This window comes from Notolepis coatsorum, assembly GCF_963971535.1.
Source record: "Notolepis coatsorum genome assembly, chromosome: 13".
Lineage (NCBI taxonomy): Eukaryota > Metazoa > Chordata > Actinopteri > Aulopiformes > Paralepididae > Notolepis > Notolepis coatsorum.
The window spans coordinates 52,118,537-52,140,224 of NC_140177.1; the positions used below are offsets into that span (position 1 = coordinate 52,118,537).

Sequence of the window (21,688 nt, forward strand, 5' to 3'; positions counted from 1 at the left end):
CTCCGGTGCTGTAACTGCAGCTGCCACACCTGCCCCCATCTCTACAAGAGGCAACATATTGAAGGCCTATCTGTCCAAATGCAGACAGTGAGATGGATCCTCTGGAATGGTGGAAAGTCCACAAGGGAAACTATCCCAGGGTTAGCCAACTACTGTAGCTAGAAAGTATTTGTGCATTCCAGCAACAAGTGCTCCCTCAGAAAAGAGTCTTCAGGACTGTCAAATGTCGAAGAGATATACGTTGCAAGAAGATGTGAAGTGAACAATATGTTCTAACACTGCTGGGTTTTCAATAGTCAGGATTCAGACATATTATTGCACCTTTGGTTGTTTTGGTTCTGAATCCTACTTGTCCTTGTAACAATACCTAGTTACAAGACCTTTCCCTTTCTTATGTTCGTCAACAGGCCCATGTCTCCTAGCCACCTCTAGCTGCTAGCCGTGTTACGTTCCACCCGGTCCTGCCCTCGTCCCCCCTCGCATTCCTGGACTTATCCCTGCACCTCATCTCCCCTCCCCCTGGTAACCCCAGACGGCAACAGTGAAGAATTTGACATCCTGGCTGGAGTGATGCAAGGGGACACCCTTGCCCCCTTCCTTTTCGTCATAGTCCTCGACTATGCGCTCAGGAAGGCCATCAATGGACGGGAGCATGAACTTGGTCTCACAATAACCCCAAGGAGATCGAGACGGCACCCCGCCATAGTCCTAACAGACCTTGACTACGCGGACGACATCAGCCTGCTCTCTGACCAGGTGGAGCAGGCACAGGAACTCCTGTGCAGAGTGGAGACGGAGTGCGCCAAGGTTGGCCTTAGGCTAAATGCCAAGAAAACCGAGGTCATAATGTATAACATCCTCCCGGATCATCCACCTCTAAGGACAACAGGAGGCTCTGCTCTAAAGGAAGTCAGTGATTTCAAGTACCTGGGCTCGTGGGTCAACTCGTCCGAGCAAGACCTTAAAGTGAGGAAGGCACTTGCGTGGAGGGCTCTGAACGGCATGACCAGTGTGTGGAAATCCAACCTCCCCCGTCAAATCAAGCTCAACTTCTTTCATGCAACAGTTGAGTCTGTCCTTTTGTATGGCAGTGAATGCTGGACCTTGAAGCCCACCCTGCAGAAGTCCTTGGATGGGTGCTACACCAGAATGATGCGTGTGGTGCTCAACATCAACAGGGATGAGCATGTCACTAATGCAAACTTGTATGGGGGGGGTGCTAAAGGTGAGCGATAAAGTGGCAGTCAGGAGAATGAGGCTGGCAGGTCACTGCCAGAGACACCATGAGATGCCAACCAGCAAACTTGTGCTGTGGGAACCAACACACGGGCATCGTTCACGAGGACGTCCCACGTTAACCTACGTGGACATACTCAGGAGTGATGCGGGAACAGAAAGCACCGGCGAGCTAGCCAGATGCATGGAGGATCGGGATGACTGGAAGCACCGATGGAGGGCCCGTCCGAGGATGACCTAGATAGATCATCTCCCCTCTCCTTCCCTTGGACAGTTTCCCTCACATCCCCCACTCATTCATGGTCCTCTTCCTTCACCTGCTGGACAATTCCCATCATTACCCCTTGGTCTCAATATACTTGATTGTCTGGTTAAATTGTCCATGTTTCTGAATGTTCTCCCCATCTTGTTATCTCTCCCAGTGTACCTGTTGCCCTTTGTCTTCCCTTGTCTGGTTTAGGTTCTTGTTTCTAGTCTTTAGTGTTATGTCCCTAGTGTGTTTAGTCTTGTTTTGTGTTGTTATTTAGTCTTACTCTAGTCTTGTCGTTCTGTTCCCATCCCAGGTGTGTCTTGTTTCCAATCAACCCTCATGTGTTGTCTGTGTATATATGTCTTGTCTGCCCTGCCTTCCTTGTCGGGTCATTACTCTGTATCCTGTTTCCCGTCGTCATTCGCATTAGTTAGATGTTCCTGTGCTTTTGCTGTCATTGCTGTTTTTCCAGCGTTGCTGAGGTTTCTGTTTCGTGTTTTTTGAGAGTTCGTTTTTGTTTGTTGCATTCAGCCTGTTACAAAGGATCAGATTAAACCGAATATATATATTTATTGATTGATATATATTGCATAGTATTTGTATATCGTTTGATATCCCTTGTGTATTCTTTGTACATATACACGGAATATCCCTTTAGCCTATTACAGACCATAATATTTCATTCTCCTATTGGACAGCGGTCCACAGGCGCCAGAGCCATGCCTCCGGAGTCAGGTTCAAAGTCACCGTCAAGACATGTCTGTGCATGCCCGGCCTTGCCCAGGGCTACGAGACAGAAATGAGGCTGGCACTAGTTTGTTCGCCGTGCATATAAATATGGTGCAGGTGAATACAGAAGCACTTAGTCAGAAGTCAAGAGTTACCCAATAAGTTGAAGCCTCACCCACGATACTCCGTGCGGTGAAGTATGGCCTGTTTTGGCCCCAAATAGAGCATTGAGACCGCGTGCGAATTAATAACTGAATTGTCAGAGTTTGGCGCTATACCGTCGAGTGCGACATATTTCTATTAAGTCAGTAATAGTCTATTTGTGTATAGTGTATCGTGCGGCTAAAGTTCTACAGTGACCAGCATCACCAACGCTTCCTCGTATCAGCTAGAGTGCTTATCCAGGCTGGGCTGCTTTCATGGCGCTTTCACCCGAGGAGACCTAGACGAGAACCGTGTGGACATGTACACTGGATTAATCTACCCGACGACTACATAGCCCTTTGCGGCTGGATTATATTTGTTTTGGTCCTGTGATTTATGGAGCGGAGAATCGCCGACGCCTACACGTGTTGGATTTACCCTGTGAGGAGCCAAGTCGAGTCCGCGCCTCAGAGAGCCTGAGGCCGGCTAGCTTTCTTCACTGTGGAGCTACAGTCTACGGAGAACAGCTGTATTCGTCTGTGGATCAAGAGACTATTGCACCGTCTCCTGTACTTGGAGTCTCCTTAGTCATCGTTGACCAGACTCTCTACTACCGACAGATCCTCTACCCCTGCTGGCTTACAACCAGGGGGACCCTTCCAGTATCTCCCGCTATATATTACTAGTGTACCATAGATATAATTCCCTAAGATTCAGGTTGTATAATTACCTCCTGCGTAACCAGAGAATGGACATTCATTATTGATTTGCCTACGCATATTCCTTTGCCTTATAAGCGCATCCAAAGTAAAATACAGAGAAGTATATTATGTACCTTTTGCTGCAATAAATACTTGATTATACCTTGGTGTGGAACCGATTTCATTGTGGGAAGTGTTCATCATATTTATATATCATGTACTGTATGGCCAGTAATTAAAGTACATAAAGCGGTAGTGGTTTAATGACGGTTCTCCTAAAGTAGATCGCCCGCAGCGTAGACGGCAGACACCTCAGTACTTAGAGGATTACGTTGCCAATATACGACCTAGCTTTCTACAGACGGTAAACGCGGAAAAAGTAGATAGTAAAATTATGTCCGACCCTATCGACCAGGCTACCCCGCCAATAGAGGCCCTAGTGGGTTCTAACGTAACTGACCAAGCTCACGGTAGGGACCAGGAGGGACCCGACATGACTTTACCCCCCGCCAAGACCGAAGAAGTAGTCCCCGGAGAGCTCCAGGATAAAGACAGCCCTCCAGGGATGGAACCCGACCCACCACAAGAAGAGACGCGCACCCAGGAGATGGATCTCCTCGGTACGCGACAGGAGAACGGATCTCCAACGAGTACTGCCGGGAGCCGATCGCCTCGACCGGCGTCTTCCCCCAGCGAGGCGGACAAGATGCTGGCGCAGGCACTCATCGCCACCCTGGCAGCCTCCACCGAACGCGATCGACTTCAAGCGCAACAGACGCGCGAGCGCGAACATTCTGCAGCCGAGCGAGAGCGCTTCCAGGCACAACAAAGGAGTGAAGACGACCGCATAAGACTGGAGACCAGACGCCTTCAGACGGAAGAGAACATTGAAAGAAGCCGCGCCGATGCACAGCGCGACGTCGCAAATGCACAGCTCCACGCCGCCCATGCCAGCGCCAATGCACAGCGCGACGTCGCAAATGCACAGCTCCACGCCGCCCATGCCAGCGCCAATGCCCAGCGCGACGCCGCCAACGCACAGCGCGACGCCGCCCAGGCCAGCGCCAATGCGCAGCGCGACGCCGCCAATGCCCAGCGCAAAGCAGCGCGCGACGCAGCCCATGCCCAGCGCGAGGCAGAGCGCGACCGGCTGCAGGCGCAGCTGATGGACAAATTGGTTGCCATGGCGACACCCCCTCTCTCCGCACGGAGCTCCCGGAGATCGTCACGACAAGGGTCTAGGACGCATTCCCCTACCCGACCAAGCGACCCGGGACCCCGCCAACAGGAGGATCCTGTCCACGTCTCCGAACCCCCTCCCCGGCCGGTCCATACGAGACCCAGCAACCGGGAAGAACCGGACCACGCCGAGAGACTGAACAGAAGACTCCAGGTCCTCGCAGAGGAAGAGGAGGAGGAAGAGGAGGAATGTCAAGCCGACCAGCAGCAACGTACTCTGGACCAGGAGGCCCAGTACAGCCCCGACCAGCAGCAACGTACTCTGGACCAGGAGGCCCAGTACAGCCCAGAAGTCAGCCCCGAGGCACTGCGCTACAAACCCCAGACTCAACTCACGGGTGAGTTTGACGCACCGCCAGCCCAGAGGAACAGCACCTGGGTACCCGGCCCTTGGTACCCACCAAGTACCAGCCCAAGACGACACGTAAGAGGAGACTCGCCTAGGAGGCCTCTCCCCCAACGCTCACCGATGTGCCAGTCATCCATGGCATCGTACCTTGGCACACCGACGTTCCCGGACTTCACACACGAGAACAGAGCACAGTACACAGAGCTACGAATGTGCTTAGAGACAATGATGTCCGATGTAGTTGATGAACCGTACAAATATGCTATCCTACTGAAGCACCTCAAGGTGCCCCGAGCGCACAATATAGCGCTGGCCTATGCCACCTCTACTACCCCATACACCGCGGCTCTAGCAGTACTCGACCAAAGATATGGACGCATATGGGACTACGTAATACAAGAGATAAGGCATATTGACCGCCTACCCCCAGCCACAGACAATCGCTCACTAGATGACCTGTCTATCAAGGTACAATCCCTGGTAGGGATGCTGGGGGCGCAAAGAGAAAAGGGTATGCACGAACTGTACGCAAACTCTAATGTCGAGAGGATTTTAGAGAAGCTTCCGCCCGCCCGACAAGAGCGCTTCAGGCGGCAAAGAGACCACCGTGATCTTAACGGTCCCGAGCCATCCCTCCTAGACCTAGCCGACTTCCTGGCGAGAGAAGTCAACAGCCTACGGTTGGATACGTTCATGCGGAGCACACCAAGCTCCAGAGAGGGACCTAGGAGAGCAAACGATGGCCGCAGATTGGTGACCGTCATGCACCAATCAGAATCAGTACCGAGCAGCAAGAACCACAACACCCCCTCGACGAAAGAGGACCAGTGGAAGATTGAGTGCCAGTACTGTGAGGGAGAACATCGGCTGTACCAATGCGACACTTTCGGGAAGCTGACCACGGACGAGGTGAGTCAGTGGATCAAGGACCACCGCCGCTGCTTCCGCTGCGCGCGCAGCCACCTAGCAGCTGAGTGCCGCTTGAAGAAGAAGTGCAGCAGGTGCGGTGGCACCCACTTGGAGGTCCTGCATGACATCAACAGGCGTCAGCCAGGACAACAGAGTGGGCCCGTCGCGGTAATGTACCATGCCGAGGCGGTGGCACCAGTACCGAAGAGCCACCAGACCGCTCCCTACTGTACCTACTGCGACGGCGGACACTGGCTGGCACAGTGCGCCGAATATAAGACACTGAACCCCGTTCAAGTTAACCAGTGGCGTGAGGCGGCCCAGGCGGGCGCTGCTTACCGCGCAGGGACGGCCCAGGCGGGCACCGCTTACCGCGCAGCACGGTGCGGAGCCCACCAGAAGATCCAAGGCAACCGACCAACAGGAGTGCTCCACATTGACCAGCATAGCGGGACCCCCCGAGTGCTCCTCAAAGTTGTCAGAGTGCTCCTGAGCTACGAGGACAAGGTCCTGGACACTTACGCCGTCCTGGACGATGGGTCTGAAAAGACTCTCCTCCTCGCTTCCGCAGCAGCCCAGTTGGGCCTGCGGGGTATCAAAGATACCATGACCATACGCACCATCAGAAGGGACCAGAAGACCATAAAAGGTGAAAAGGTCTCCTTCAAGATAGCAGCGGTGGACCAGCCCGAGAAGCAGTATAGTATAACCAACGTCTTCACCAGCCACAACATAGGCCTGTCTCAGTACACCTACCCCATCCCACAGCTGATGGCAAAGTATGTGCACCTACGTCAACTACCTATACCGCTTATCGACGGCGCCACACCGACCCTGCTCATCGGCTCCGACCACGCGGACCTCATTCTCCCAATTGAGGCGGCCCACATCGGATCCAAAGGATGCCCAGTCGCGGTTCAGACCCGACTGGGATGGACGCTCCAGGGCCCCCTCTACGGACTTGACAGTCAACCCACGTCTACACGCTGCCTATACACAAAGGCGAGCGACACCGGCCACTCCCTCGTACAGCAGAGGCTATTGACATTAAGCGAGAGGCCCGTGAGAGAACCGTGGGCACCAGAGGGAGTTCGGAACCCCACCCCCCTCAGCTGCGCTCCAGACGTAGCTGACCTCGAACCCAGCACCCCAAGCGACTCCTTGACGGGGCAGCCGGCACCGGCCCCTCCTCAGACGGGGTACAGAGCAAACAAGAGAAACAGACGGAGGAGGAGGAGGCACAGCCAAGCACAGATCAAAGCAGTCTCAGGCCCGCTTCCTCCTAAGCCCCCCTTCATCCCGTCCAGTCGTCATGACCATAGACCAGTCACTACCCCGAGCTGCGTGGCCGGCCGGCCGCGTAAGCAAAGTGACCACTGGTGCCGACGGAAAGGTCAGAGTGGCAGAAGTGCTCGGCCAAGGGCGGACATACAACCGACCCGTGGCGAGACTGATAGAGTCGCCAAGGCTCCCCGACTCGCTTAATGACGACCATGACCCCTGACTTTGTGAACTGCCTACCCTCACAACAGACATTGAGTAGTGGACAGTGCGGTTAATCTGTCTCTGCTTAGCTAATTAGGTGGGACTAATTAGGGGGCGGCTGTTACAAAGGATCAGATTAAACCGAATATATATATTTATTGATTGATATATATTGCATAGTATTTGTATATCGTTTGATATCCCTTGTGTATTCTTTGTACATATACACGGAATATCCCTTTAGCCTATTACAGACCATAATATTTCATTCTCCTATTGGACAGCGGTCCACAGGCGCCAGAGCCATGCCTCCGGAGTCAGGTTCAAAGTCACCGTCAAGACATGTCTGTGCATGCCCGGCCTTGCCCAGGGCTACGAGACAGAAATGAGGCTGGCACTAGTTTGTTCGCCATGCATATAAATATGGCGCAGGTGAATACAGAAGCACTTAGTCAGAAGTCAAGAGTTACCCAATAAGTTGAAGCCTCACCCATGATACTCCGTGCGGTGAAGTATGGCCTGTTTTGGCCCCAAATAGAGCATTGAGACCGCGTGCGAATTAATAACTGAATTGTCAGAGTTTGGCGCTATACCGTCGAGTGCGACATATTTCTATTAAGTCAGTAATAGTCTATTTGTGTATAGTGTATCGTGCGGCTAAAGTTCTACAGTGACCAGCATCACCAACGCTTCCTTGTATCAGCTAGAGTGCTTATCCAGGCTGGGCTGCTTTCATGGCGCTTTCACCCGAGGAGACCTAGACGAGAACCGTGTGGACATGTACACTGGATTAATCTACCCGACGACTACATAGCCCTTTGCGGCTGGATTATATTTGTTTTGGTCCTGTGATTTATGGAGCGGAGAATCGCCGACGCCTACACGTGTTGGATTTACCCTGTGAGGAGCCAAGTCGAGTCCGCGCCTCAGAGAGCCTGAGGCCGGCTAGCTTTCTTCACTGTGGAGCTACAGTCTACGGAGAACAGCTGTATTCGTCTGTGGATCAAGAGACTATTGCACCGTCTCCTGTACTTGGAGTCTCCTTAGTCATCGTTGACCAGACTCTCTACTACCGACAGATCCTCTACCCCTGTTGGCTTACAACCAGGGGGACCCTTCCAGTATCTCCCGCTATATATTACTAGTGTACCATAGATATAATTCCCTAAGATTCAGGTTGTATAATTACCTCCTGCGTAACCAGAGAATGGACATTCATTATTGATTTGCCTACGCATATTCCTTTGCCTTATAAGCGCATCCAAAGTAAAATACAGAGAAGTATATTATGTACCTTTTGCTGCAATAAATACTTGATTATACCTTGGTGTGGAACCGATTTCATTGTGGGAAGTGTTCATCATATTTATATATCATGTACTGTATGGCCAGTAATTAAAGTACATAAAGCGGTAGTGGTTTAATGATACCATACTTATCAATACAGTCAGGGAATTGTACCCCTCAGTTACACAGCCTATGTTCTAGTAAAGCTCTCTTCTTTGAATTACACCCTGCGTGTCCTGCCTGCTTCCTCCTCATTCTGTCTGCTATTGGGACCTCCTACAACACCACCATGCTGTCTGAACCTAACAAGCCGCTTGCAGACCTGCCAACCTTGAGGAAAGGTTTGCAGTACACAAGGATTTCAGCACCACTCTACACATAACCATTGCTGCTGTTCTCTCATGAGTGGACTGTTTTGATTTCAGTGTGTATTTCTGTCTCACACCTTCTTTAACACCAGAAGTACATGCTGTCTTGGTTTTTCTCAGTCCTCAGCCAACAAATGTCTTCTTTCTAGTACATGTTCAGATGGGTAAGACTTCTTTATGGTTTAAACCAACAACAAAGCCTCTCCAATTTCTACTTACTCCTTTTAGGTGACACACTTTTTACAATGTGATCATATGTATGTGACTGTGTAGGTTTAGTTCCAGGGATAGATCATAATTATGCAAATTTAAGAAAATGAATTGGGTAAATTATTTTGTGCCACCTATAAGTGTAAAAACACAATAGTTGTTTAATAATGTACGTTTCTTACTGTGCAGTCTTCACAGAGGGGTAATTTAAAGGGGACATGCGTTGCTATTCCACTATTTGGGCAACTTTACACAATTCCTGTGAGTCTATTGAAGACATCTGTAAGGTTTTTTTCAAAAAAATGCATTGTTTTATATTTCTAATCAAGTACTCAAAACCATCATTTTTCAGCTTCAAGATTTCAGGCTGTTATGGCCTGGCTCCGCCCATAAGCACTTTGAGTGACAGTCAGTCCACACAGTCTGCGACTGGTAGACAGAGAGAGATAGAGAGAGAGAGAGAGGGAGGGGTTGGGAGAGAGAGAGAGAGAGAGAGAGAGAGAGAGAGAGAGAGAGAGAGAGAGAGAGAGAGAGAGAGAGAGAGAGAGAGAGAAGACAGGCCGTTATTGATAAGGCTCCCTCCCTCTCTCCTCCTCTCCCTCTCTCTCTCCCTCTCGGGTGTGCCGCGCGGCAGCTTGTGGGGGGCCCTCCCTTCCTCCCTCTCTCTTCCTTTTTTTCCCTCCCTCACTCTCCCGTTCGGAGGTGTGTGCCGCGCGGCAGGTCCCCCCCCCCCCCCCCCCAAGTGATCCCGAATGCTCTCTATCTCTCTCTCTCTCTCTCTCTCTCCCTCCAGAGTGCATGCAGAGTATGAGGAAGTGGTTTCCACTCGCTGTGTACAGTCAGTCTAGGTAGATTGTGGGCGGGCATTAGCTACAACCACAGAGCCAATCACATCACTGTCTGCTACCCAGAGCCTGAGTAACGTCACGCAGGCCTTCAAATCAGGATGGCCTAATTTACTGGAGCAGGAAATGATCTGAGCTGAATCAGAGCAATCCGCCAATATGGTATTTAGACACTAAAACACATTGATACTAACTCCTATTACTATAATACAATGCTATAGACTGAAAAATGACATTTATAATGCATGTCACCTTTAATACTGTACGTTTATTACATGTCGCTGCTGTCGGGCCAAAACCTCATAACTCCATTTTTTGAATTTTTTTTTTATTATATAAATCAACTCCGTAGATCATCCTCCATATGTGTGTGTGGGTTTTACAAAGTTTAAACAATGGGAAAGCATTAAACCGATCATCTGTCTAAACCGCCTAACTCTATTCACCCTCAAATCTGTGTTAGTTTTTTTCATCTGCTGAAAAGTTGGGTTTTTGGAGTTATGAGGTTTTGTCCCGACAGCAGCGATGTGCAGTCTTCACAGAGGGGCAATTTAATACTGTAAGTTTCTTACATGTGCAGTCTTCAAAGAGGGGTAATTTAAGAAAAGCCGGAGTCTTCTTGAGGAAGGAGATGGTAAGTGTCACTTCTTCACCGGCATTTCGCAAAACCTGGACCTGTAATGGAAAAAACTATGAATACTTTGCTGTGATGTATTGGAACGTAACACGTGCTGAGGTTCACACTATTTCCCCCAGATCCCCTCCCTGCTGAACAGGCGCCCCAACCGACCAGTAGGAGTCGCAGTTTACAACGACCAGGACACATACCCCACCGGCTTCCCACCCGCTAACACTGCCAATAATTGTGTTAGTAGGGACGACTGACAAAGCCGGAGGTACCGCTGACAGCTGGATTCTATCCCAGAGTCTGCGGTGGTAGGCGAGTGCTTAGTCCACTGCGCTACCCAGCCGCACCAGGTTGGGATTTCTAGGTGGGAACAGGGTGGAAAGAAATTCCAACCTGAGCGTGACATACAGTAAGAGCAAAATGGCTGCCGTGTGAATATGGTGTGCCAGTTCCTTGATAAGAATGGCAACTCTAGATATGCTCCTTGCTTCAAAGCTATTTTATTTATAAAGATAAAAGAGAGGAACAGGCTTTTATAGGTCCAACAGATTCAGATCAGAAAATTAAACAAAATCAGGAGTTGTTGCGGTGATATAAAATTGTCAGCTTACCACTTCCTCATGACGATAGCTCCTAACATTAATCCCATTTATCTGGAAATGACAGTGTTATAGGTTACCAACAATATCGTCAATGCCATTATTCTGAAGATGTAGCTACTTCAAAATCGTATCTTCGTGTTATGATGAAGGCTAGGCAAGCACAATAACTGTTATCTGCACACACAAAAAATATGAACTGTAAGTTGACATTCACATTCAAATTTTTTTGACTTCAATGTTTACCTATAGACCTGCCATAGTGATTCACTATGATGGAGCATGTCATATAAAATTATAATAAGTCTTGATATGCGTCACCAGGGACAGAAGGACGAGACACGTCTACAAGCATTTACATGACATATGGTATGTTTACTCTGTTTACCTGAAGGATGCCATCTCCAATGAAAAGCAGCCCGGAGAGTTCAGCTGTAGAGGGAAAGATCCTTCTGTTGAGTATGCTATATGGTAAGATTCATCTTTAAAAGAATAAATAAACACAGCGATAGCTTACCTTTTTGTTCTTTTGATATTTTCGATATAACAACAGGGATTTTGTGCTCCGCCCCGCCCTGTGAGACCAATTACACAGAGTAAGGAAGGCAAGAGGAGGAAGTGAGACACAGGAGAGCAACATCATTTTTCACTGCCCCCAAACCCCCCCCCAATCCATCGCTGTTAATGCATTTTGACAGAAAATATCAATAGCAATGGGTGACAGTGAGTTAAAAGCCAAAGTTAGGAGGAGCAAAGTTATCTCAATCACCTTGATACTCAGGCCAAAACCTCCTATCGTCTGTCTTCTGATCGTCACTGTTCTCTCCTGGAAGAGATGACAGACTTATAGTTATAATAATAAGGTGCTGTGTTACAAATGACTTCAGATGAGTTCATTTAGATTTTAAATTTTTTAACAGACGCTTTTTGCAATTGTCGAGTCGACCTGTATAATGTGAAGTGTGAATGTCCAGCATCACTTGAAAGTACAAGTACTGCCTGTACTCTCTTTAATTATGAATGCACCAAACACTCAAATGCAGCCTTTAGGTACAGATATTCAACCATTATTCATCCGAAAGCCGAATGATGTGGTTCTTTTTCATCTGAAGAATTCTTCAGTGAGCCGTTTTCTCTATTGAACATAAGATAGTACAAATAGAGTACAAAAGCTATGGTTTTAATCATTGCAGGTTGCTGTTGCATTGCCTGTTGCTCTATATCAGGACTGCCCAAAGTACGTCCCCCACATTATTTTTGGCCCTCCTAAGGGTTCCGGTGAATTATCAGATATTGCGTGTGTCTAAATGTGTCTATTTTGATGCAATTTACCTATTTGCAAAAAGGGATTTATTTAAGTAACTTTCCTAATACAAAGTACAATACACTGAAATCAGACATAAAGCCCTGTTATTTGTTATATTTCTTGAATTATCAATGTCCAGTCGCATTATCCAGTGGCAAGCCAGTGGAGTATTAGTCCTGGTTGTTGCATTAGCGACTCCTACTCAGTCAGTCAGGGCACCTGTTCAGCAGGGGCCTGGGCCTGGGGGAGATAGTGTGAACCTCTGCGCCTGAATTTGAATATGAATTTGGGAAAGCATGAATAACGAGATAGACACAAATATTTGTAATACTCAAATATACTTGTTATTATTTGTGAGGGGAAAGAAAGAGAGTCAGCCTAGGTACCTATGCAGCTCTAGTCATCATCTATGGCTATGCCACACCCCTCTGCATTACATTAAGTTACGTTGAACCTGTATTAATCCCCTTGAGGAACTTTGTTCTTTGCATTTGACCCATCCTAATTATTTAGGAGCAGTGGGCAGCCACACATAGTGTGGCGCCCAGGGATCAACTCCAGTTGTAATGCCAGTACCTTGGTCAAGGGCAATGGCAGGTCCTTTGGTGTGGGAGGAAACCCAAACATGGTCACAACATGCAAACAAAATTAATATTAAAGGGGACATGCATTGCTATTCCTTGCACTATTTGGGCAACTTTACACAATTCCTGTGAGTCTATGGAAGACATCTGTAAGGTTTATTTAAAAAAAAAAAAATCATTGTTTTATATTTCTAATGGAGTACTCAAAAGCATCATTTTCCAGCCTCAGGATTTCAGCCTGTTATTGGATGGGCTCCGCCCATAAGCGCTTTCAGTGACAGTCACCCACACAGCGTGATACATACGAGAGAGAGCAAGAGAGAGAATGAGCAAGTGAGAGAGAGAGAGAGAGAGAGAGAGAGAGAGAGAGGGAGAGAGAGAGAGAGAGGGAGAGGGAGGGAGAGAGAGAGGAGAGATGCGTCCCCGACACACACGCAGTCAAGTTTATGTATGTGTGTCCCCGACCAGGGAGAGAGATGGCGCACACACATTTACACACACTTCTGCAGTCCCTCCCGCCGTCCCTCTCTCTCTCTCTCTCTCTCTCTCTCTCTCTCTCTCTCTCTCTCTCTCTCTCTCTCTCTCTCTCTCTCTCGGTCTCTGCCTGTCAAACCCTGTTTGAGGAAGTGTCAGGTTACACTATGCCTAGGTCCCCGACACACACCCAGTCAAGTTTGTGTGTGTGTGTGTCCGACGAGGGAGAGATGGCGCACACACATTTACACACACTTCTGCTCTGCAGTCCCTCCCGCCGTCCCCCTCTCTCTCTCTCTCTCTCTCTCTCTCTCTCTCTCTCTCTCTCTCTCTCTCTCGGTCTCTGCCTGTCAAACCCTGTTTGAGGAAGTGTCAGGTTACACTATGCCTAGGTCCCCGACACACACCCAGTCAAGTTTGTGTGTGTGTGTGTCCGACGAGGGAGAGATGGCGCACACACATTTACACACACTTCTGCTCTGCAGTCCCTCCCGCCGTCCCTCTCTCTCTCTCTCTCTCTCTCTCTCTCTCTCTCTCTCTCTCTCTCTCTCTCTCCCTCCCTCTCTCCCTCTCGCTCGTTCTCTGCCTGTCAAACCCCGTTTGAGGAAGTGTCGGGTTACAATGCAGTATCTGGTCTCTGCACTATAATGGTTGATGTGGGCAGTGGAGGTGAGTACAACCAGGGGCGGAGCTATGCAAATCAATGCTATATTAACGTCACGGAAACCGTCAAATCAGAACAGTTTAGTTGCGGCTAGGTGGTGTAGTGGGCAAGGCACTCGCCATCAACGCTGGAGACGCTGGGTTCGAGTCCAGCTCTCGGCGTTGCTATCAGCTTGGCTGGTCGTTCATACTAACACAATTGGCAGTGTTAGGGGTGGGAAAGCTGATGGGTGGGTCCTGGGCGTTGTGGACAGCGACCCCTACAGTTCGGTCGGGGTGCCTGCACAGCGAGGGTAGGATCTGGAGGGAGGTAGTGTGACCTTCCACACGTTACACTCTCCCGGTGAGAATCTGTGCTGCCAGGCTGGCTGCCGGCTGGCTGCACATGCGTCGGAGGAAAGCATGTGACAGTCTCTGGCCTCCCGGACCAACAGTAGGGGGGAGTGCGCAACAACCAGGAAGGGGGTTGGGAATTGGCATAACGACTAACAGTGGGATGGGAGAAAAATCGGAAAAAGGAGGGGGGAAAATGATAATATATTAAAAAAGAATAACAGTTTAGTTGAATGAGGGAGGATCTCGTGAACTCAAGACTAGACTGATGAGTCAATATGGTAAATTAGAGACACAGACCCATTGATACTAACCTGTATTACTATAAAACCATGCTAAACACAGAAAGGCATTTATAATGCATGTCCCCTTTAAATCAATTAATGCTTTGAAGCTTGCACATTTGCTGCACTTAACGAGACACAGATAATGATGTTTCTGCACACCCCTCCTCGAAGGAGACATGTTGTAGTCTACACCCTCCCCAGACCAATAAAGGAGACATGTTGTAGTCTACACCCTCCCCAGACCAATAAAGGAGACATGTTGTAGTCTACACCTTCCCCAGACCAATAGAGGAGACATGTTGTAGTCTACACCCTCCCCAGACCAATAGAGGAGACATGTTGTAGTCTACACCCTCCCCAGACCAATAGAGGAGACATGTTGTAGTCTACACCCTCCCCAGACCAATAAAGGAGACATGTTGTAGTCTACACCCTCCCCAGACCAATAGAGAAGACATGTTGTAGTCTACACCCTCCCCAGACCAATAGAGGAGACATGTTGTAGTCTACACCCTCCCCAGACCAATAGAGGAGACATGTTGTAGTCTACACCATCCCCAGACCAATAGAGGAGACATGTTGTAGTCTACACCCTCCCCAGACCAATAGAGGAGACATGTTGTAGTCTACACCCTCCCCAGACCAATAGAGGAGACATGTTGTAGTCTACACCCTCCCCAGACCAATAAAGGAGACATGTTGTAGTCTACACCCTCCCCAGACCAATAGAGGAGACATGTTGTAGTCTACACCGTCCCCAGACCAATAGAGGAGACATGTTGTAGTCTACACCCTCCCCAGACCAATAGAGGAGACATGTTGTAGTCTACACCCTCCCCAGACCAATAGAGGAGACATGTTGTAGTCTACACCCTCCCCAGACCAATAGAGGAGACATGTTGTAGTCTACACCCTCCCCAGACCAATAGAGGAGACATGTTGTAGTCTACACCCTCCCCAGACCAATAGAGGAGACATGCTGTAGTCTACACCGTCCCCAGACCAATAGAGGAGACATGTTGCAGTCTACACCCTCCCCAGACTGACAAGATAGCGCAACGAATTGGCCTAACGACTAAGTTGGGGAGAAAAAGGCAAACTATCAGATCAAACCAAATTGTTTATCTGACTGATGTTTCCATATAAAAAGCCCATTTTCAACGTTTCATTTTATTGCATTTAATTAAATTTATTTAAACATAAAAGCTCATTAAAATATTTTTGAGCCCTACTCAGCAGAAATGCTGGGTTTCAGAAGGTTCCTGTCCAGAAGCATAAAGAAAAAGCATAGGGTGTTAAAACAGAGGACATTTAAAGTGATATATATTTAGAAGGAGAGAGGAAATTAAGAGGACATAAGAAAGACAGAAAAGAAGAAACAAGGAGATTTACAGTAATGTATCTGGCTCTCAGCCCAGTGGCAGCCCAAGTACTGCTGTCAAGTATTGATATTAATATATAATTATTTATGAATATCAAATGGCAGGGGTGAATTAGACCTTCTCACTGCTTGCATTTTATCTTTTAAAATACTGCCTTCGGGGTTGATTCTAGTTGATTTATCTTGTATGTATGTAGGCTATGTATGGTGTATGTATGTGTGTATGTATGTATGTATGTATGTATGTATGTATGTATGTATGTATGTATGTATGTATGTATGATGTATGTATGTATGTGTGTGTGTGTGTATGTATGTATGTATGTATGTATGTATGTATGTATGTATGTATGTATGTATGTATGTATGTATGTATGTATGTATGTATGTATGTATGTATGTATGTATGTATGTATGTAGTATGTATGTATGTATGTATGTATGTATGTATGTATGTATGTATGTATGTATGTATGTATGTATGTATGTATGTATGTATGTACATGTATGTATGTACATGTATGTATTCATTTTAAGGAGAATGACCTTTGCATCCAGGCCCCCAAATCTTTTTTCAACTACTAAGGAATTGACAATGGCATTTTGACACTCAAAATAGAAACATATACTATAATTATTGTGATATAAACCACAGATTGTATTCCTAGTATAGGGGGGAAATCATCCTGAAAATGGGAAGGTTTAGTTTTTTTCTACTGTGAGGGGGGATGTTGCGAAAGGCACCTGGCAACTCTGATTCCTTGTCATAAGGCACGGTGCTGATTACAATGTCAAGGTAGCCAGATGTACAGGGGGGGGGGGGGGGGGGGGGGGGCAGCGCCTCTAGAGGAATGGCTGCCTGGAGTGGCCAATCAGGTTTCAGCAGGTGCCCTGCCTGTCCTCTGTCTCTGCCTTCCCCATGTTTATCTGATCTATTCTTCTCGTAAAAGGATTCATCACAACGCTTGAGGGAAATTAGCGACCTGGTAGCCTTTTGTTTGAACAAAGCTACATACAGTGCAATACAGTACATTGAAAATATGTCAGTGTGTGTGTGAGGGGGGGGGGGGGGGTTGCTAGTCAGACCTGTTGGCAAGTATCACATACGACAGACGCACTACCCTACGAGCTGAGGATTAACTGGAGCAGATCCATCATGGACACATTCAATGCATCATCAATATCTTTACATTGTCGCCTTCATTTATGCATTATTGATTTAGGTGCGTGTATCTATCCCGGGACTGTCAGTGAGAGAGCTATGTGGCATCAGCATGCAGTATTTTATTGGATGGGTTAACTTACGCTGGAATAAAAAGGCTCCCCTGACACACAAATGACATCTTGCTCTTGGATGGTCAGTATGTCTTTGGCCAAGTGCAGTCGGATATTGAACGGCTCCTCATTACCATCTTGCAGCAAATAAATCCCAGTCTTTGTCTGAAAGTAATCACAAAGGCAAAGTCATCCATCATTCCACCATGACCAAATTAACTGGCCATGAAATGAAATGTCATCAGAAATGCTCTTTGCAGGGATGAACATGGAAATTGGGACACAAGACATTAGCTATAGTATGTTATGTTGTTCTTCTTCCTCTGCCCCTCAGCTTGTTAATATTGAGACATAAAAGAAATGACGGATGTATCAAGTGCTCAGAATACTATGGAGACATCCTGTCAAGACATCGAATTACTGTGAAGAAGAGGAATAATTCAGTTGACATGGTTTCAAATGATGTAGCGGCTAATTAGCGCACAAACAAAAGGTAATCTGTGTATCGTGTTAACATATTGCACCCCGTAGAGTCTCTGTGTTTAACAGGCCTACAGGATTGAACGGAAAGAATGAGAGGATCAGGGGAAGATGTGTATTGATGAGGTGACATAATGTATACTCCTAGCTCTCTGCATTTACACACAGGACACATTATCAATTAATTCACAAATCTAAGATGTCATTTGTATTGACTAATTCGGTGACTAAATCTATTCCATTCCACCAGACAGAGTACAAGAACCCGCAAAGCTGAGCTGCGTGTGAATCGAGTACAACAGAATTTGCCCATGTCTGGTGTGGTGGGTCCATTGAAAACGTGCTAATACGCATACATTTGCATTTGGCATAGGCCCCTGTCTTCCCCGACTAATTGGAATGCCTTCCCCGTCCTTGAGACCTTTAGAGAGACCTAAATAAAAGAAGCACCTCCGCGGTCACCTGACGAGATTACTAATGAAAGAGGAGAAGAAGACGGCATGCTTGATGACGCTGTCACTCTGGATACGTCACCGGTCATTAAGCCGTGCGGCTGCTATTCTCGGACAGAACATCTCGATTGCAGGAGAAACTTGAGACAAAGTCAGTTTACAGAGTCCATTATCATTTCCCACCCCCTTTGAGTGAGAAACATCAGCTCTACCCTGAGAGTGACCGCATCTAATTGAGCTTAATGAATGAGTCTTTTTGGTTGCACCGTGAGAGATGGAATGAGAGCTACATTAATTCACACTGTTCAAATAAATGTGTGTGTGTGTGAGGGAGGGAGGGAGGGAGAGAGAGAGAGAGAGAGAGAGAGAGAGAGAGAGAGAGAGAGAGAGAGAGAGAGAGAGAGAGAGAGAGAGAGAGAGAGAGAGAGAGAGAGAGGCCACCCAAGTAGACTAGAGCCTATGTATGGGAAACACTGGGATGTAAATTTAGGTGGGAATGTGTGCCGGTATGTATTTAAGTAGCCTATGTGATGGAGAGATATTGCAAGCATGTGTGTGTGTGTGTGTGTGTGTGTGTGTGTGTGTGTGTGCGTGTGTGCGCACGCACGCAAGAGTCATTAGCTAAGAAAAATCAGGGCAGAGATGCCACTACCACATGTACTGGGTCAGAGGAAGCCTCATGCAGCCAAGCATTGTTTGACCTTATGTAGTGCATGTATGTAATTAGCCTTATCTCTGATCCCATTTTATGTTTCATCGTTACACGGCCCGTCTAATCCTCTCCATTATTACCTACACACCATCAACTCGATCAGATACTGTGTGTGTGTATGAGAATTCACACTGCCAGCTATACACACAAGGATGTTTCTCTCCTCCTCACTAACAGATGTGTTCAGATAGCCTGCTGGACCTTATTCAATGACACTCCATACAGTGCACAGGTTAGCACACGTGTCAGCGCTCGCACGTGTCTTGGAAGCATAAACAATGTGACAGCGATGGCGTAACCTGGCTGGCAATTAGTTCTACTTATCTGTCAAGATGAGAGATAATAGAAACGTGGTTGAATCCTACCTCTTCATTTGAAGTCTTGAAATCCATGTGCTACTATGCAATGAGGGAAACTGCCCTGAAAAACAAAAAGAGGAAGATTGAAGCATAACAACTCAAAGACCAAGGATGCAAAACTACTGATACTGGTATCAGATATTGGGCTGACACCAGGTTAAAATAGGGTATTGATTTCACCAATAGTAAATCATCCAGTACCGAGATCCACCTGTGGTCCAGTGATGGTTACGAATGTAACTGTAGTTATATGAGATGACAGCTTTGAAGCTTGCACTATGGGTAATAGCACGACCAATATCATTGGTCACTGAACATTTGTCTACCTTACAGCCAGTCAATCATATACATTGGATGGCATAGTAAAAATGTAATTCCATGGCTAAATAATGCTGCTCTCGTCAGTCTATCTTTGGTTCAATAGTTCAGCAAACCTAAGAAAAGAAGAGGATGTGAGCTGTCTGCCAACTCATATAACTAATTATATTCGTAACCATGGTTATATTTAAGGCAATACAGCCTCTAGGTCAGACCTGGGCATTGTACGGCCCGCGGGATGATTCTGACCGGCCCGCGAAAGATTACATGATAATAAAAAAAAAATAAAAAAAAATAAAAAAAAATAATATTTTTTTAATATTTTTTTTTATTTTTATTTTTTAACTTTTTTTTTTTCATGTCAACATTCACACGCACAGTATACGCTTAGGAGACATGCTCAGAAGATGTTGGTTCTCTTTGGATCCACCTACATATGTGAACAGACATTCTCAGTCATGACGTTTACCAAGTCCAGGTACAGATCCTCTCTCACTGATGAACATCTGGCAGCTGTGCTTCGCATCTCCACCTCAGACATGCAACCTGACTTTGATGGACTTGTTAAAGCTCAACAGAGACTGGATTTCTCACACTGAATGAAAAAAAAAGAACTGAAGAACACTAAAATGTGGAAATATAACAAGTGAAATGGGACCCTTGATATTTTTTTTTCTTTTTTTTGCACAGTTCTGAAAACATAAAATGTTTAATATAGGCATGTAAAGTAAAAAAGGCTACAAAACTGGGACACTTTTCTTTACACAGTTCAGTGACATGTCTTGTTTATTTTTGCTATAAGATGATGTGATGTCTTTAGAAAGCTAAGAAAATCCTTGTTTCAATAGTATATGAAACTCAAAATTCCCTTTGTTATTAATGTTTCACATTTTGTTTATCATTTTGGAAATAAATTCTATTTGAATAAATGATATTTTTTAAAGCTATAACCTCACCTTTTAATTGCCAAATAATAACATACACTCTTACCAGGGGTCAAAACAATGCCATTTACTGCTTTTTATATAGAAATAAAATGTATATTATGCATAATTGAGTTTGGAATTTTGGCCCGGCCCCCCAACATATTTTCAGTTGCTCATTCGGCCCCCCGGGAAAAATAATTGCCCACCCCTGCTCTAGGTGAATAGGCAAAACAAATATTTTAATAGATATCACTATGAAACTTTTCCAGTTTATGTACATAACAACTAAGAAAGAATGTATTGCAAGTTTTCTGAGATTTTATGTTTATATATGCAAAATCATCATCCCATAAATCAGGAAATACTGTCTAGTCATAAAAAAATCAATTTTCGCCAGGTTTTCTGGTATAAATGTACTATAAATCAGGCTATGAATGATATATCAACAAACCCGTCTGAAAAAAGATGCAGGGTACAGATAGGAAGAAATGTGGAAAGTATGGTGTGTATGTGCTAATGGGACATTGCATCTCTTGCGTGTAAGAAAAATGCATAAAAACTCATTTTTGGGAAAACGCCCTCAAAGTTCTGATCTATGGACACAATCACACAAAATTAAGTAATAATAATAATATAATATAATATAATAATAATAATAATAATATAATAATATAATAATAATAATGCAGGACCTGCTCAGAGGTCTTTAATTAATAAACAACTAATTGTGTGTTTTTTTTTTTTTTGCCACTAGTTTGAAATAAGACATGTTAATGAAGCAAAATATAAAAGAAAATCTCAAAATCAAACAAAATAATTTGTTTGCCTATTCACCTAGGCTGTCTCGCCTTAATTAGCGCATCGCTTCAAAGCTTATGCTCTGGGTAATAGTGCACCGAAGCCCAATTATGTACTGCCTGCCAAATCTTCACACAGGACAATTTCTGACCGTACAATGACTTATCATCCTGCTTGGCAGAGAGAAACTTAACCATGATGTTCATCTCTCCACCTTTCCAAAAGTGAAAAAGGATAAGAAAAACATCTTGTTACCCCCTTGATCTGAGTAACCCAAAAACATACTTAGGGCAGGGATATATGCACACCCTTTACTTCTTCTGAGCCTATGGCACGGCTGAGAAGAGGAAAGAAGATGGCA

General features: G+C 46.3%; 1 protein-coding gene across 1 annotated transcript in view; it reads right to left on the reverse strand.

Annotated features, from left to right (window-relative positions):
- The window catches only part of sntg1 (syntrophin, gamma 1), a gene marked incomplete at both ends in the record, with an annotated part of 83,751 nt that extends 64,433 nt beyond the window's left edge, over positions 1-19,318 (reverse strand). The window contains 7 exons of the mRNA XM_084328121.1: positions 10,325-10,427; positions 10,992-11,033; positions 11,368-11,411; positions 11,497-11,554; positions 11,749-11,805; positions 17,313-17,447; positions 19,292-19,318. Coding sequence (XP_084184247.1) covers positions 10,325-10,427; positions 10,992-11,033; positions 11,368-11,411; positions 11,497-11,554; positions 11,749-11,805; positions 17,313-17,447; positions 19,292-19,318 — 466 coding nt within the window. The remainder of the gene's footprint in view (positions 1-10,324; positions 10,428-10,991; positions 11,034-11,367; positions 11,412-11,496; positions 11,555-11,748; positions 11,806-17,312; positions 17,448-19,291) is intronic.
- Positions 19,319-21,688: the final 2,370 nt, after the last annotated feature.